Consider the following 19,266-nt stretch of genomic DNA (forward strand, 5'->3'; position numbering starts at 1 on the left):
ACATATCGTCATATCTTCAAAAAAAGGGGGCTTTTAAAAAAAACAGCTTGATCTACTGTCTTCTTTTTCCTCTTTAAAACACGACTGAAACTCCTCTTCTTTCGTACTTATGCTAGTTCTGTCAACAAGCAGCGACAACACTTACAATGTCCGCTCTCATTGGAATGACTGTATCTTCCAGCACAAGACTGTTGTGTTCCAGTCCTCAGGTAAAAAAAAAAATGCTGACAACAACGAGTATCTTGTTGAGTGAAATCAAGAGCTAGGTATCCACTCGTCCGTCTGAGAATGACGCTGAGACTAGCGGTTAGCGAGGTGTCTTGTTTGTTAGCTAGTATCAATGCGCCAAGGAAAGATGTTTCAGTAGTGTTTGAAATCATCAAAATAGGACACGATACTGCAACTATTACGTTATCATCAGTGTATATGTTTATGCATGATTACAGCATGGATATTAAACCATGCAAGCCCTCTTCATAGTCGAAGTAGATGTATCCCAATGACAGCATTGTAAGCTAGCTCAAATTAACTCATTTTCTTGTGTTATAATGCACAGAAAAAGGAAATAAATGTGTTCATGTTTCAAATAAGAATTGTGAATGATGGGCAAAATCCCCCACCCAGTTCCCCTTTAACTGCATTTAATTGGATTTTTGATAGCATCATGGAAGTATTGTGAATGTCAAGGTCTTGCACCATCCTTGAAATTGTTCGCCTGTTCCTGTCCTCCAAGCAGCCCTATTTCCAAAAGGGTGGTCAACTGTTGCCTATTCGCAGCCCCCCCCCTTTTAGCGGCGCTAGACCTCAAGTCAGCTGTGCTAATTAATCAGACAATGTTCAACTTGATGTTGCTCTCCACAAAGCCCTGGGTGCCATAAACAAACAGATATAATAACTGTGCAAGGGTGCTGACTTTTTGCTTGTTATTTTTTATTGCCGGGTCATTACACATTTCTAGAGAGAGAACCACTTTAATTCCGCTCATGGCTGTGGTAACGTTGTCCATCTAAAAGAACGACATCTCTCTTTTTCATCAATACTGAAAGATACAGAGAGTCTCTTGTAGAGGTAGGCACAAACCCGCCAGTGTCCAAGAGCATCCCGACCAAAGCCAAGGACATCCTCGCCATCAATGGGGGCATTCATCAGTTATTAACACAGTCAACAAGCATCATAATCTATTGTGGTGCTTTATCATTTTAATAAGGCATGATGAGGAATGAGCAGAGAGGAAGGGAGTGACATTAAGGAGACATATGGGAGTAAAGGACAGATCAGAGGAGTCTTCATTTCCTTACCGACTAGTGCAGCGAACATCAATAAGACAGCAGGTGCATCATTAATACGCAACATACAGACATTCCATGTATTAAAGCCATATTATGCACTGCTCTCTTTCTATACTCTTATGACCACTCCGCATCATCTCCTCGCTTGCTATTTTGCGCATGTTCAAGCACGTCTAAAACAGAAAAACAACATTATCGTATACAACAGTCCTATGCCCAGTTTCATTTGCATTTATTACAGCCTGTGGTAGCAATTATTTTGAAGTAAAATGCAGTGACACTTCCAATCTACGCAGAGGGCCTCCGCAGTCACCAGCTTTCTCTTTTAATTTGCTTTCAGCCATCTCAGATAGAAATATGACCCACGCCTCATGCAGATGAATGCCACTAACTAGTAGACATGGGCCACAAAAATAAAACGCTTGTGTTCCATTGTTGAGTGCAACTGATAAGTATTGTAGTGGCATAATTAATAGTCTTCACGGGACACAGTCGAAATAATGCGAGGCATTTAAAATGCGGGGATGGATGAAAGCGGCACCAAAACAACCCACAGTGTGCTCATTGTGGCTTTTCTCAAAGTGGACATTCGTGCCAAGCCTTGCCTCGTTTTTACTTGTCGGTGTGCCATGGGCAGCCATTCTCTGACACCCCGCAGCCGCCCCAACGTGGCCGAAAGCCCAGAGCACCACGTTGATCCTACAAGATTGGACGTGAGATTGAAAGTGACGGGTTCTGCTTTGTTGTCTCCGCTCAAATTGTGACATGGGACAGTACAGCGCAGCCATGGAGGTGATTTGGGCTGACTGCGTCAGATGGGAAAAAAGTACATGTATGGAGGCAGTTCTGCCTTGTCGTAAATAAAATAGAAATAAATATATTATGGACTCTAAAGTCAAATGAAATCCACTCTATTACATTATTTTTGCGTGCATGGGTTCTCTGCAGGTACTCCGTCTTCCTCCCACATGCCAAAAGTATACATCAGGGGTCTCAAACACGCGGCCCGCGGGCCAAATGTGGCCCTAGTTTGAGGCCCCTGCCTTGATATGAAAGTTTAATGTTAGTGCGGCCCGCGCAAGTTTGATATGGATGCTGTATGGTATCATGTACCCAGAAAAAAATATTACTTTTGATTAATGTTCATGTTAAAGGTTAAATAACTGTTAATAGTTATCCTCCCTATCCGTGTGGAAGTGGTAAGTTTTTGGCTATTTAAGTTTAAAGGAAATAACTTGAAGGCTACCGTTTAGGTCGCTAGCTCTCTAGTTTGCGAGTTAGCATGTGTCTCAAGACCCTGCAGTTGCGCAATATGTTGTAAATAAAAAGAGTATAAATGTGACTATAGTCGTGTTTTGTCATGTCTACAGGGCTCTAATAATGCTTTGTTCATTTTAATCTGAAAAAAATAATTTGTCTACCCACCAACTATATGTGGTTTCTTAAGTTTTTATTATTTGCTGTTTTATTAGTATTATTATTATATTTATTTATTACTGATTGATTGATTTTCTTTATTCTTGATTTGTTTATTTATTTTTCATCTTATTTTGTGTAGAAAAATAAAAAGTAAGATATTTGATATTTGTTATCTTTATTATGCGTGCATGTGTGGTCTAAATAAAGAGAAAGGCAACAAATAATAATAAGTGGATATGCTAATCAGCATTTTAGTGTACTCTGCAATGCCTGAAAATACACTTAAAGCATGTCACTCAACTTAAATGAATCTTCGAAGGCAATTCCTCATCGCTCGTAATAACACAAAGTGTGATTGAAATGTTTTAAAATAGATCGAAAATAATATCAATACATTTTAGCTTGGTTTAAATTTTAGATTCATTTGGAGCTGTTGATAGTGGAATCGTGTCCTGACATTTATATTTCTGTAAATAAAATTCAATAAAAATTGACCTATTTCGGATATAGTGGTGTTTAATCATGATTAATTCAAAAACTGATTAAACTTTAATTTGATGGCTTTAGTCATAACAGATTATTCAGTGAAAAAGAAAGAAAAATATAGTTTAAGAATGAAATGAATTACGTACATTCTGAATAATTTGTTCCAGAGTTAAAACTGTAGCCATCATATATATTTTTTAATGTTTAATGACTTAAATTGTTTTAATTACTATCTCATATCCAACATAAATTGTCACACAAGTGTAAAAAGTTATCCGTCACCAATGCGATGCATGATGTTAAAATTACACATGACAAGCACAAGGCAGCTTGTCTGGCGGTGGCTACCATAACACACTCACGTAGACGTCTAGATCTTCACCCGGTGCTTGTTCTTGTCAAACATCACCAACAGATGGGACCGAATTGCACAACGCCAGTCACATAAGATCCAAGTCAAAGTCCTCTGTTCACAAAAAAGCTGATGGCTTGATTCTGAGAGTCCATTTCAGTCAACGAGATGGGAAATAAGGAAAAATAAAGGTGTGTTCACACTTTTAGTCTAGTACAAAAAAAATAATTCAAAAGATACTTAGTGTGTATTTTATGCTAGGAGTCCACTGGGCCGCCAGATATTCTGATTGGTGTGTTGTGGCTTGCTGTGGCGCCGAATTAATGTTCGCTCGGCATGTTGTCGTTGTCGTTATTCCGGGCCACAGCGATCCACTACGCACCAATTACATAATCTTTGGCGCAAACTGGCACCAACTGGCGCCGGCACAGTGGACTCCTAGTATCATTGCCAACTTGGCTCGTGCCATTACATTCCAGTGGATTCCAATAGGCGGATTGTTTGTGACATTTGTTTCCACTTGGTGGACACTTCAAAATGTTTAAAATTAAGATTAATATTTAATTAATTAATATAATTAATTCATATAATTAATAAGATTTTAAAATTAAAATGACTATTTTAATATTATATAATTAATATATATTAAGATTTATATTTTTTATTTAATTTATTTTATATTTAATTAATTAATATAATTAATTAATATAATTAATAAGACTTTAAACATTTTGAAATTTTCTTGCTGCCAAACTCAATTTTTGCCGCCGTTACGGGCCACCACGGCCCAGTTGGGAGGCAGTTTGAGCCACTGCACGCCAGTAGGCACCTTATTGACGACACTAGACATCACAGCAAATTGCATTGGGGCGAACTGGCACCAACTGGTGCCGGCCCAGTGGACTCTGAAGTTAGGTTAGCGTTTGGTCACTTTTGGTCTGCAGACCAATTATGCAGACAAATGATAGTTGTTCATGTAATGAAATCAATTAGTAAATGTAGAGCTATGTGTCCAGAAGTCCTCAGGAGTGTGACCAATCACGTACCTACAGGAAGGCCGAGCATGGAGTGAATTAAAAAAAAGACCATTTAGGTTGGAAGCAGGAAGGTCAATTGAAATACTGCAGAAAGAGGTGCAGAATCTGGAAGATCTAGAAAGCTTTGTGTGCGGGTTATGGTGCGTAGAGCTGCCCTACAGGAGTCCACAACTCAATACAAAGCCCCACAAATGAACATAATATGAATTGCTGTATTGTTACGCTATTGTGAAGCAAGTCGAGTACTTCATGTGTACTGATGCTCACACAATCTGAACAAATTCACATTCACGTTCTGTTCAATGAACGCATTCTTTTGGTTGCGAACGTAAACAGTAGTAAGACCAAAAAGCTAAGTAGTCATCGGTGCTTCATTTCGGCAGTAAATTCATGCAGACTCTGCCACCTGCATCAAGCGCTTGAAGGTGATACCGTAGCAAGTAATGTCTTGTAAGTAATGCAGTATTCTGACAGTCACACAGTCTGATGCACTTTTTCAACTTTTTCCAACCTCAACACGCTCGGCAGTTCCCACGCCGCACACACATTTCTCTGTCTGTCTCCACACCAGCAACCCAACACTTCCTCGCCATCCATCAATCACACTCATAGTGAGTGAGGTGCATTCATAAACACCTGAACAATACAACACTATTTTTTTGTTGTTGTCTTGCTATGTTTTTTGTATTGCTGTTGGTTTTGCTGTAATTATGACAAATTGTTGTGGAGTTTTGTATTGGTGAATTAATCACTTTGTTAATTATTGTATTTTATATTATTGAAGTACTTCAATGACTATTTAATGCAACGTGGATGTTATAAAATGCAGTTACAAGTTCAGAAGTATTCTGAATGTGATTAGTGATTTTAGAAATAAGGTGGCATTATGAATTATCCTTACTGACCTTTTATGCTGTCCTCACTGAATGTACTGCGTCTCTGTAGGCGGCATTGTGAATTATCTTTACTGACCTTTTATGCGGTACTCACTACATGTACTGCATCTCTGTAGGCGGCATTATGAATTATCCTTACTGACCTTTTTTGCGGTACTCACTAAATGTACTGCATCTCTGTAGGCGGCATTATGAATTATCCTTACTGACCTTTTTTGCAGTACTCACTAAATGTACTGCATCTATGTAGTTGGCATTATGAATTATCCTTACTGACCTTTTATGCAGTACTCACTAAATGTACGTACTGCAAAAAAGGTCAGTAAGGATAATTCATAATGCCGCCTTCAAATGTAGTTCTTCCCTGAGATCATATTTCTCGTCTCTTGTAGAGAAGTATTGGATGACATTTTTGGCTAATTGGTTATTTTTAGCCTTATGCATTATTTTAGCTGTTTGAAGATGAACTATATCAGCAAGTTTAAGTATTAGTGATTTTAGAAATAAGGAGTTAGTATGTTCTCTGTAGGCGGCATTATGAATTATCCTTACTGACCTTTTTTGCAGTACATTTAGTGAGTACATTTAGTGAGTAATACTTCTCTACAAGAGGAGAAATATGATCTCAGGGAAGAAGTACATTTGAAACACTTCTATGCTAGGACTACGTTAAAAAGCCATAGGAATTCAGTATGTGGAATCAAACTATGGAATGGATTGAGTAAGACCCTCAAACAATGCACAACGATGAGCCAATTCAAGAAACAATACATCAAAGTTTCACATTGATGTGCTATATATATGAAAATGAATGAATGAATGGAAGTTCCAATACATTTTTCCCCTTTGCCTACTCTTATGTTCTGGACCAGTAACTACTAATTAAATGGTTCAACATTTTCAATGCTTCATTTACTAGGGTTTGGGTTTTTTTTCAGTCTTTGCAAAAGTTTGCCGTCTCAGCATGCTGGTCCTTGTTGAGCGGTTGCTTTTTTTTCGCACTTCCGCAAAGTTGTATTAACATTCACAGTTCTGGTCAGTGCGTGTAGTCATGCTCCACCGAGTGACATTAAAGTCCGATGCAACAATGCAAAACTTCCCCACCTGGTGCAACTCACCTTCTTGACCTTCCTGCATAGTCTAATCACGGTCTCCTCAGAGTTCCACCGTCTACACCATCTGGTCTACACTACCCCCGCTGACCCCCATATTCCGTCGCCCCCTTGCTGTTGGCCTGATTAAGTTTAAACCTGAGAAAATGGACGGTGGAGTTGTTGTGGTGAGCTGGTAATTATCTGGTGAACAGAAGGGATATTTGGACAGCGTCCCTATTTGAGAGGAAAGCACAGTGTAACAGCTCCAATACCCGTGCTTTGCCACCGTGACTAATCTGCCGTGGTCATGCACAATCTTTCCCTCCCTTCCAATCAGGTTGGCGAGCTGGCTCCACCATACCGATAACACTTGCTTTTAGAATCGTGCAGTCCTCGGGCGGGTACTGTAAAACTAATCTCCGTGAATGTGAACACGGCCTCCACCTGTCTCAGACGGCCATCCAGGTGTGTTTGATGAGCCATTTCTTTAATTATCAGCACAGTGGACAAGCACAGCCTGAAGCCCCCTCAAGTAAATCACAGTGTGTAGGTGAGCATTTGTACTGCAGGTGGTCCCAAAACCACTGAGCGGTAATGGGCCTCCACCTGCTGCCGGGTCACTGAACCTGCCCTAGAAAACCCTCGCACATGGTCTTGGTCTACAAGGCAGCCAACACTCATGGCTGCCTATAATTAGTCTTCTAGGTGTGTGCTTTTGGGCTGTAGAGCATCCTCAATTCCGGTATGCCGTTTGGGAAAGTATGCCATCAAACTACCATAATGTATGATGCTTTTTCCTTTCAATTTTTTGAGATTATCAACACCTTTTTTCTGAAAGAAGGAGGTTGTGCTAAATTTTTTGGCTAGCAGTTCCAGCACAATGGCAGTCAAACATGATTCAGATTTTGTTGTTGCTCGTTTTTTTTTTACTTTCAGGATGCTTTGATACTTTTTGGTCAGCTTAAAACAGACACTGCTCCTTTTGATTTGAAGTGAGGCCACCACACCAATGGACAAAAAAAACAAATATGATGTCGCCAAATTCAAGATTAATTTCTTGACTATAGAGCTTGATCATATGTCAAGGTCATGTAAATCCATACATTCCATATAATTATAATAGTTATATAATAGTAAATAATAGTAAATATTGGTGGCCAGCCAATCACAGGGCACGTATAGACAAACAACCATTCACACTCACATTCATACCTATGGACAATTTGGAGTCGCCAATTAACCTAGCATGTTTTTGGAATGTGGGAGGAAACCGGAGGAGGTTTCTGAAAGGAGGAGGTTGTGCTAATTTTTTTGGCTAGCAGTTTCAGCGCAATGGCAGTCAAACATGATTCAGATTTTGTTGTTGCTTGTTGCTTGCTTGTTGTTACTTTCAGGATGCGGTGATACTTTTTGGTCCGCTTAAAACAGACACTGCTCCTTTTGATGTAAACGCATTCCACCAAACCCCGGACTGTACCAAACAAGTTGGACTATGGTGTAAAACACCAAATATGATGTCGCCAAATTCAACAATTTCTTTCTACCGCTTATCCTCACGAGGGTCGTGTGGGGTGCTGGAGCCTATCCCAGCTGTCTTCTGGCTGGACTGGTGGCCAGCCAATCACAGGGCACATATAGACAAACAACCATTCACACTCACATTCATACCTATGGACAATTTGGAGTCGCCAATTAACCTAGCATGTTTTTGGAATGTGGGAGGAAACCGGAGTACCCGGAGGAAAACCCACGCATGCACGGGGAGAACATGCAGACTCCACACAGAGATGTCCGAGGGTGGAATTTAACCCTGGTCTCCTAGCTGTGAGGTCTGCGCGCTAACCACTCCACCGCAGTGCAGCCCGGAACTACTAATATGTTTTTATTTTATTTTTAGCTGTTTTCTTGTTTGAAAGCCCACTATCTGTTTCCACTGACCTAACTCACTTGTGCTACTCTCATACGTAAATACTATGACGAAGCTATTTCCTTGCCATGCCATGTATTTCCTGTATACAAATGTTAAATACCATTGAGAAAAACCCACAAAAAGTTGCACAGGTTAACTTACGAAAAATCATCTATATAACACAGGAGAGGAGGTCTAGGAGAGGTTTACAGCGTTCCATATTGCAACATTTTGTGGTTACGAACGGACAACAAATGAACAAATTGAATTTTGGTCCTTAGAAACAAGACTATGTGTGCCTGCTTCTGTAACAAACACAAGAAAACACATTTCTATAATGGAGTTCAGGACGATGAGCAGAGCCATCATGCAATTTAATTTTTTTCTACATAATGTCTCCACAAATAGCCACCCAAGTAAATGTTACAGGTATCTTACCAGGAGTATCAGTACTGTAACCTGAATAATAAAGATGAATTTTGCATTGCAGTGTGCCGCTTATCGAGTTGACTTGATCTTTGCCATGGGGAAGCAACCGTGAATTAATGTCAGCTGACTGATGTCATATGACATTTACAAAGCATGACGTCGGTAACACATGCGATCGACCCATACGACCTCCTAATCAATTGACGTAATCGAGAATGGGGACTTTTGAAGTAAATTAGTTCCAAGCAGGGATGGGTACCTTTGACATTTGAATCGATACGGTACAAGGACAATAAATGCAAATGTACTCACTTTTGTAATATTTATTTCTAATTTAAGATATTTATCTCTCGATACTTTAAGTTTAAAACACATAAGCAAAATAGGATAGGTCCTCTTGTATTTATACATTTATATTTGTACAATGTATTTATACGTCTTTTACGTTTTTTTGCACTAATGAATGTCACTTACAGAGCAATTTCTAATTATGAAAATGGCCACAAGGTGGCAGAAGTGTATTTGCTAAAACCCCGGCAAGGATCATTGATGGAATAATCACACATAACATGAAGTGCGAGAGTGTGGAGGAGTGTAGCGTGCAGAAGTTTACGTAATTTTAGCGCACACATACACACACAGTTTCAAATGTGTTGTATTTGCAAACAAAATTTTATTTTCATGTAAATCAAACCCTTTTTTTGTGGTTTATGTTGGTATTACTGTTCAGATACCTCTGAATTGATGACGGTCTTCCTGTTAAGCAGTTAAATTCAGCGGTTTTGTACCCCTGTGTCAATACAGCCCATGTTTTTGGTGCACGTTTTTGTTACGTTGTGTATCTCTCTACAACTCCGATAACCAAACCGGACTGTATTTTGGATGCTAAACAAGTGGGCAAATGCAAGCCAAGGAAAAAATATTAGTATAGACGATATAGTAAAAATAAATTAAAGGTATAATATTTGACAAAAAGTACTATAAAATAAACAACAAATGAAAGTGAGCTTTGGTTTGGTTTCACTAAATAAAGTAATACTAAACATGTTAGCTGTGAATGTAATGTTAATATATAATGTTAATATAATACTATCTACTGACTTGTTATTGCTGTTACTTAACACTGACTGGCAACATACACGTATGATTAGTTGTCTATTTTAATTCTTTTGTGAATAGAAAAAAATGACGGTTTGGCAGCTTATCCGTAATTATACCGCAGTCATTGAAATGTAAATGAATAATTTAAACAACTTTTAACAACTTTCCCTTTGATAGCAACTTTGACATTGATACCGGTGACGATGAAGCTTTTATTCCCACATTCATGTCGCATATTAAAATCTCACAGGGAGAGAAAAAAACTCACCCACACAGTCTATCACACACAGACTCCCTCCACCATCATTCATCCCCTTCCTAGTCTTTTATTTTTATTTATACATATATTTATTTATTTATACATATATACATATATATATATTCTTCCACTTGGCAATATCATCCGTCATCATGGCCTCTGTTTCCACAGCTAAGCCGATGATATTCAACTATACATCTCTACCACCTCCATCAACTTCAACATCCACTCCACCCTCACCAACTGCTTAACTCAGGGGTCTCAAACACGCGGGCCAAATGTGGCCCGCAGGACACTAGTTTGAGGCCCCCGCCTTGATATGAAAGTTTAATGTTAGTGCGGCCCGCACAAGTTTGATATGGATGCTGTATGGTATCATGTACCCAGAAAAAATGATTACGTTTGATTAATGTTCATGTTAAAGGTTAAATAACTGTTAATAGTTATCCTCCCTATCCGTGTGGAAGTGGTAAGTTTTTGGCTATTTAAGTTTAAAGGAAATAACTTGAAGGCTACCGTTTAGGTCGCTAGCTCTCTAGTTTGCGAGTTAGCATGTGTCTCAAGACCCTGCAGTTGCGCAATATGTTGTAAATAAAAAGAGTATAAATGTGACTATAGTCGTGTTTTGTCATGTCTACAGGGCTCTAATAATGCTTTGTTCATTTTAATCTGAAAAAAATAATTTGTCTACCCACCAACTATATGTGGTTTCTTAAGTTTTTATTATTTGCTGTTTTATTATTATTATTATTATATTTATTTATTACTGATTGATTGATTTCCTTTATTCTTGATTTGTTTATTTATTTTTCATCTTATTTTGTGTAGACAAATAAAAAGTAAGATATTTGAGAACAGTGGAATGTTTTATTTATATTTTTCTTGCAGAAAATTGGAACCAAAGCAAAGTTTTTTTAATTTTTGTGTTTTTAATAAATGCGTTTTTTTTGCGGCCCAGTCTCACCCAGACCCGAGCTCCAGTGGCCCCCAAGTAAATTGAGTTTGAGACCCTTGGCTTAACTGATATCAAAACTTGGATGGAACACAATTTTCTTAAACTTAACAGTGACAAAACAGATATTATCATCATTGGTCCCAAAAAAATCACAACATCCACCGATAACTTCTATTTTCAATTTGACAGTGTCACCCTCACTCCATCCCTGCTCATCCGCAACCTTGGTATCCTCCTGGACCCCACCCTTTCATTTGAACCCCACATCAAACAGTTAACCCGGACTGCATTCTTTCATCTTAAGAACATAGCCCAACTCCGTCCATCACTTACATTCTCTGCCGCTGAATCCCTAATCCATGCATTTATCACATCCAGAATCGACTACTGCAACAATATTCTCTACGGCACACCATCCAAAACCCTCAACAAACTAACAACAGAGCCTTCTCCATCGCTGCCCCCACCCTCTGGAACTCTTTCGTGCTTGCCGTGACCTTCCCACCTTCAAAAAAACAACTCAAAACCCACCTCTTTAAATCTGTTTTTAATGTCTAACTTTTTATACCTGACTGCCGTGCCCCGCTTTTACTCATGTTTTAGCTGTGTATTAACGAATGAATGTTAATAATAATAATACATTTTATTTGTATAGCGCTTTTCAAAATACTCAAAGCCACTTTACAGAAGAATGGAGTTGAATAAATGCAAGTAAACAGAGTAAAAAATACATTAAAATACAACATTCATTGGTTAATACACAGTTAAAACATGAGAAAAAGCGGGGTGGGGGCACATCAGTCAGGTTTAAAAAGTTAGACATTAAAAACAGATTGTGGGTTTTTAGTTGTTTTGTGTGTGTATTTTAATGTATCTTTTACTCTGTTTACTTGCTTTTATTCAAGTTCATTTTTTCTGTAAAGCATCTTTGTGTATTTTGAAAAGCGCTATACAAATAAAATCTATTTTTATTATTATTATTTTGGGGGGCTGTTATTAACTTCGCGGCACGGCGGTCGAGTGGTTAGCGCGCAGACCTCACAGCTAGGAGACCAGGGTTCAATTCCACCCTCGGCCATCTCTGTGTGGAGTTTGCATGTTCTCCCCGTGCATGCGTGGGTTTTCTCCGGGTACTCTGGTTTCCTCCAACATTCCAAAAACATGCTAGGTTAATTGGCGACTCTAAATTGTCCATAGGTATGAAAGTGAGTGTGAATGGTTGTTTGTCTATATGTGCCCTGTGATTGGCTGGCCACCAGTCCAGGGTGTACCCCGCCTCTCGCCCAAAGACAGCTGGGATAGGCTGCATAGAAAATGAATGAATGAATGTTATTAACTTCCTTACACGTATTGTTATTTGCTGTGTTTTATGTGTGGAGATGTGCAGACATTTGGCTGAGAGGTGGGCCCCCAAGTTCACCCACGGTTCCTGATGAATGAGGGTTGTTTTTGGCCGTGGGGACAGAAGAATGGCTTTAATATGTCATTGGAGGGGTCTGGTGAGGCTCCAGTGGAGCACAGTGGAAGAGATTTGTGAGGGATGTTGTGTGGCAGAAAAAGACCGTTGGGCACAGAAAAGAGTGATGACCATGAAAGACATGACGACTGCCTTTGGGCTGGGACAAAGCTCTCTATTTCGTGTGTCAGCGACGTACAGATACAGGCTGCTGTACTGACTGACTGACTGACTGACTGACTGTCTTTATCTCTGTGTGTACATTGGCATTACAGTGGCACACAATGTTAACCGCGGGACCCCTGCTCGGCTCCCTGTGTGTTTTTACGTCTACGTTGACAGATGGGCATGGGAGGAGAAATGTCAGCGTGCACGACTGATAGTTCGTGTTGAAGAAAGCCTGACAAGCCATTAATTCTAAGCAATGGAATTTACAATAAGTCATACTTGAATATACATGTACTCTAAGAGTGATGTGAAACTGATGTGATGGATATAAAACTGAGAGCATGTATGTTTAAGTATTCATTAAGCAAATAATCAAAAAACGGTAGACGCATTGGTTTCTGAAACGTGAGTAGTTTTTAAAAATAAAGTGTAGTGATTTATGAGAATATGTCATAGAAATTCAAACAGCCCTACATTCTGTATGTAATGGAATATTAATGCACCCCATTTCAAAATACTTTAAGATCCAGAAAAACAGAAGACATTAACAGTAATGTACTTTAATTTGAGATAACATTAGCAAAAAAAAATTAATAAAACATTAATCTGATTCTGAAATAGTTTTTCAAAAAGTGTCTTTACAGCAGGGGTCTCAAACTGAATTTATTTGGGGGCCACTGGAGCTAGGGTCTGGGCGAGACTGGGCCGCATCAGGTTTTCCAAAAAACAAACAAACAAAAAAAACCAAACGCATTTATTTAAGCAAAACTTTGCTTTGGTTTCGATTTTCTACAAGAAAAGCTCTTTTCCACTGTTCTCAAATATCTTACTTTTTATTTTTCTACACAAAATAAGATGAAAAATAAATAAACAAATCAAGAATAAAGAAAATCAATCAGTAATAAATAAATAAATATAATAATAACAATAAAACGGCAAATATTAAAAACTTAAGAATCCACATATAGTTGGTGGGTAGACAAATTATTTTTTTCAGATTAAAATGAACAAAGCATTATTAGAGCCCTGTAGACATGACAAAACACGACTATAGTCACATTTATACTCTTTTTATTTACATCATATTGCGCAACTGCAGGGTCTTGAGACACATGCTAACTCGCAAACTAGAGAGCTAGCGACCTAAACGGTAGCCTTCAAGTTATTTCCTTTCAACTTAAATAGCCAAAAACTTACCACTTCCACACGGATAGGGAGGATAACTTAACAGTTATGTAACCTTTAACATGAACATTAATCAAACGTAATCATTTTTTCTGGGTACATGATACCATACAGCATCCATATCAAACTTGCGCGGGCCGCACTAACATTAAACTTTGATATCAAGGCGGGGACTTCAAACAAGTGTCCTGCTGGCCACATTTGGCCCGCGGGCCACGTGTTTGAGTTTATATTTATATTTATACCAAAGGCCAAAGCATCCTTAAAGGGGACCTATTATGCTCATTTTGAGTTGTGGATTCCCATAGAGTTGCTACACACAATAACCAGTACAAAAAGCTTTCTAGTTCTTCCAGAATCTGCACCTATTCCAGCTGTATTTCTTTGGATTTTGTGCTTCCCGCAAAAGCGGTCTGTTTTAATGGATTCCACCCATGGCCCGCCTCCGGGCACGCCCACTCCACTGTGGTTGTTCACACTCCCAAGTGCTTAGAAGAACTTTTTTTTATAAGAGCTGATAATAAACGCTATTTATCTTTGTCTGCTTTTAACATACAGCTATACGTGTTGGATCCCGAATCCGATTTGGTAGAGTTGTAGAGGATCATCCATAGAATAATCACACATGACAGGAAGGAGGAAGTGCGAGAGTGTGGAGTCGTGTAGCATGCATAAGGTTACCGATTGTAGGGAAATTTTAACGCATGCACACATACATGCACATACAGTAGTTCAGTTCCAAATGTGCTGTGTTTGTAATTGTTATTTTCATGTAAATTAACGTATTGTTTACGTTAACTCACTGAAATTATGTACTACTGTACTGATACCCATTATGTCATTGGATGGTCATATCACCTCGTACTTCGGTATGTGACAAAAAATAAATACATAAAAAAACAAAAACAAAACTATATTAGGAAAGCAGGAAGTGAACAAATGTAACACTGTTTACTGATTGTAAAAGTACCAGATGGAGGGGTAGGATTTAATAAGCTTTGCTTCTTCCTACTCCTTTTGGACATGTGGAACTGTGAACTGATTATTTGATGCATTCAATTGTAATTTGATGCATGTTCAAATTAAATAAAACCATTACCAATATTTCATATAAGTAGTACATATGTAGTCTATTATAGGTGAGTGCATAACTAAAATTGATGACTCTCCCTAAGAGTCACATACACATTCTTGTTGTTTTATTTCACTATACCCAATGTAGTCCGCTAGCTCTTAGTTGTCAAATAACCGTCCAATCAATAAAGCCATGCTGGCAGGAAATTGTCTCCTGTTCTGTCCTATCAGCTTCAGAGTTCAGAGAATGTTGGTTTTAGCTCTGCTTAGGAGATAAGTGTGTCACAGTGACTGAATCCAAACGTGTCACTCACTTCCTCTCTGATTGAATTTTACCAGATGATCATGATACAGTCCTTTAATTTTAGATTGCAAGAGCACAATTCCTATTCTGGCTTTGATCAACGAGAATAAGCCCATATCTCAAAGTGTATTACTTCAGTTTAAGATGCAGGCACTGTGTAGAAATTTTACTTTTATGATTTCTGAGTTGGCATACTCACTCAAAGAATTTTGTCAGATAAAAATATTATCTCAGTTGAAACTGACTTCTGCCTGCATTTTGCAACTTAAGCAGATGCATCACAGATGCATTAAATATTATGCATTAATCATGGCACAAAGCTAAACTTGTGTTTATATGTAGAGTGACTTACATATCCGCCATAAAAGGTTCATAATATGTGGAAGTGTAGTAAAGAGCGGACAACTCATCTCTATTATTATTATTATTTTTGAAATACGACAATACACAGAGATGTGTAGGAGGGCTTGTTGTCTCAGCCTAGCAGCGAGTAATTGAGTCACCCATAAAAGTCTCAACAGAAGGTTGAACGTCTCACTCACTCCTGGTGCAACCAAAGATAACAATAATATGTAACAGATGAGGAACAAAAATAACACACAATGTAACTGCACCACAAATACTATCTATATATTGATAAACACTACACACTAATATGCATGGAAAAAAATATTATATATATAATTTATAAACGGTACCCATTATGTCATTGTATGGTCATATCACCTCAATAAATAAATAAATAAATAAATAAATAAATAAATAAACTATATTGGAAAAGCAGGAAGTGAACAAATGTAACAGTTACTGATTGTAAAAGTACCAGATGGAGGGGTAGGATTTAATAAGCTTTGCTTCTTCCTACTCCTTTTGGACATGTGGAACTGTGAACTGATTATGTGATGCATTCAATTGTAATCTGATGCATGTTCAAATGAATATATAATATGTAACAAATGAGGCACACTAATATGCATGGAAAAAAAATTATAAACGGTACCCATTGTGTCATTGTATGGTCATATCACCTTGTACTTCGGTATGGGACAAAAATAAATAAAAAAAAATATTAGGAAAGCAGGAAGTGAACAAATGTAACAGTTACTGATTGTTAAAGTACCAGATGAAGGGGTAGGATTTAACAAGCTTTTACCATTACCATAATGTATAACCCGCAAGGCATGCTGGGTAACATCCTGTCCATATATGTTAATACCTGCATAGTAAATGTGGTAAAGTTACATTGTGTGTTTACCATGTGTTACATGTCGTGCTATTTTGGCTTGCACTGTGAGATCGTCGACATTTGGCTTGATAAGATGCTTTTGATGCTTTTGATTTGGGATGTTTAGCTAATGGTGTAAATATCAAGCTGATTGACTGCATGAAAAATCGCCTCAAAACAAGTTCAAGTTTGCCTCTGACTACTTTTGGTTCAACTCAAGCTTTGCCAGTGTAACATAAATTGGATTTTCTGGGGACGGGGGAAATGGTAAATTATGGTGGTTATAAAATGTTGATTTTTCTCCACAAATAATAAAGAGATTTAGTTTTGTTCAGTAATCTGCAAAATTGCAGCGTCACAAATGCTAAATCACAAATATGCGAGAAACTAGTGTATTAGGAGAATTATAAAAATCCTCTGAGGTTTTATTTGTTTTTATAATTGCATAGGGTGGAAAATGGCCTATTTAAGAGTAAATAAATGCCCGTCTTTATCCCAAGTTGGTGTTATGTGAAAAAAGCCAGAGTTATGAATACATAATCAATACCAATATGTCCGTTGAGTGAATAAGCAAAGCCAAAATACATGCGGTTATCTATGCAGCATACGAATAGAATCCAAATTCCTGCCATTTAAGAAGTTCAAGTGAGCTTAGAAGTCAATAAGGTGGATGAAGGCCTGTGGTGGTGTGGCTCGTTTTGAGCACACAACATATCGTCAGGCACCTCGCTAGTCAGCAGCAGCTGTCAGGAACAACACCAATTTCATGTCTGCAGTGAGGCGTTCAAGTGAAGCGCTTTGTTACAGTATATAAACGACTGTGATTGTCATTGTTACACACGCCTGAACTTTCATTTAGCGATCACGGCAGCGTGGTTTGAAATTAGTAAAAAAAAAAAAAAAAAAAAAAGCGATTGAGATTAAATCACCTGCACACTTGGTCCTGCTCACTAGCGGCGGTCCGGGGGGGCCCGTGCCTCCTTCTCCGGGGCGGGTCAACAACACACTGATGTGGTATTCAGTGTCTGGATCCAGGTGCCACAGCTTGTAGGTGACCATGTTGACTCCGTGAACTTCAGACCATGGAGACTGGCTGGCACGGTACTCAATCTCCTTCCTAATAATGGGTCCGTCTCCCAGGATAGAATTGGTGTTGAGCTGGATGATTAGGTAAGTGGAGCCGGCACGTAGCAGCTGAGGTGGAGCGATAGGGGATGGTGGTACTGTCAGGGGAATAGAAAACGATGTTCGTATTGGTAAAGGCTTAGCAAGGTACAGTTGGGTTAATTTAACTCATCAGTTGCATGAAAACAGAGTCCTCGGCGTGCAAAATTGGTCCCACGAGACTACAGGATGCGAGCAGGTCAAACTGCGTTCAAATAGCTGATTTGTCACACCCATTAACAAGGCATTCACAGCCTTGCATACATTTAGCAGAATACAAAGAGGGAAAAAAAAAACAGGTGTGAACACAAAAGCAATGACCTTTGCCACAGAAAAATTAGATGCCGCTCATCCGTTTCACGATGAAAGAAGAAAAACTCTCCATACTGTCAGTTGCGATTGCCAACTGGGGATTAATTCCAAGCCCAACGGTCATTTACTGGCACATCTAAGCTGCTGAACAATTACATGGGCGACGGTGTGAGGAAGGGAAGGGAATGGCACAGAAATGAGGACAAAGCACAAGAAAAGATCAGAGTTGGATCTGTGGCTGTGACTAATCTGTCATTCCAGCGGAGGTGCCCCTGTCTTGTGAGGACCTTCTCCTAACAGGATTTCTACAAGGGTAAACTCTGCTTCTTCCCTTTGAGACGACAGCGGCTCATCCTTGGGTCACCAATGACTGACGCCAGAAATGAAAACACCATATTTTATTTTCATCCAGAGGCAGGAGCGTTTGAGGTGAACAAATTGGCGTGTTAGGCTGGATTTACACTGTACCTAATGCCTGGTGCCTAATTCAGATTTAGAGTCTATGTCTACCTTCCTTTTCTTGGCGTAAAATTATGGAACGGACACAGTGGAAAAGCAATATCCTAACATGATCCCTTCCCCAAACTGTTCTGTCAAAACGTCATGGTAAGATGAAAATCCAAGATTCAGATGAAACCAAAGAGCCCTAATCCCGAATTAAACAAAATTAATTAAGGGTGGTTATTATGGGTTTATTTTGGGTATATAAAACTGTGGTGACACCAGCGATGTTGTTTGGTCTGAGGAAAAGACAGGAAGCAGAACTGGATGTAGAAGAGATGAGGATGCTGAGGTTCACATTGGGAGTGACCAGGATGGATAGGATCAGGAACAAGTACATCAGAGGGACATTACACGTTAGAGGCCTTGGAGATAAAATAAGAGAGGCCAGACTGAGATGGTTCGGACATGTCCAGAGAAGAGATAGTGAATGTGTTGGTAGAAGGATGCTGCGTTTAGAGCCTCCAGGTAGGAGGCCTCCTGGTCATTGGGACTGACCAGGATGGATAGGATCAGGAACAAGTATATCAGAGGGACATTACATGTTAGAGGCCTTGGAGATAAAGTCAAAGAGGCCAGACTGAGATGGTTCGGACATGTCTAGAGGAGAGATAGTGAATATATTGGTAGAAGGATGCTGCGTTTAGAGCC

The 19,266-nt window shown here is 38.9% G+C and overlaps 1 protein-coding gene across 5 annotated transcripts in view; it reads right to left on the reverse strand.

Annotated features, from left to right (window-relative positions):
• The window catches only part of ptprub (protein tyrosine phosphatase receptor type Ub), a 282,304-nt gene that overhangs the window by 84,527 nt on the left and 178,511 nt on the right, over window positions 1–19,266 (reverse strand). For all 5 annotated transcript variants that reach the window (XM_058084355.1, XM_058084359.1, XM_058084358.1 and 2 more), the window contains exon 7: window positions 17,568–17,861. In XM_058084355.1, the coding sequence (XP_057940338.1) occupies window positions 17,568–17,861 (294 nt within the window). The remainder of the gene's footprint in view (window positions 1–17,567; window positions 17,862–19,266) is intronic.

This window comes from Doryrhamphus excisus, chromosome 10, assembly GCF_030265055.1.
Source record: "Doryrhamphus excisus isolate RoL2022-K1 chromosome 10, RoL_Dexc_1.0, whole genome shotgun sequence".
Taxonomy (NCBI): Eukaryota; Metazoa; Chordata; class Actinopteri; order Syngnathiformes; family Syngnathidae; genus Doryrhamphus; species Doryrhamphus excisus.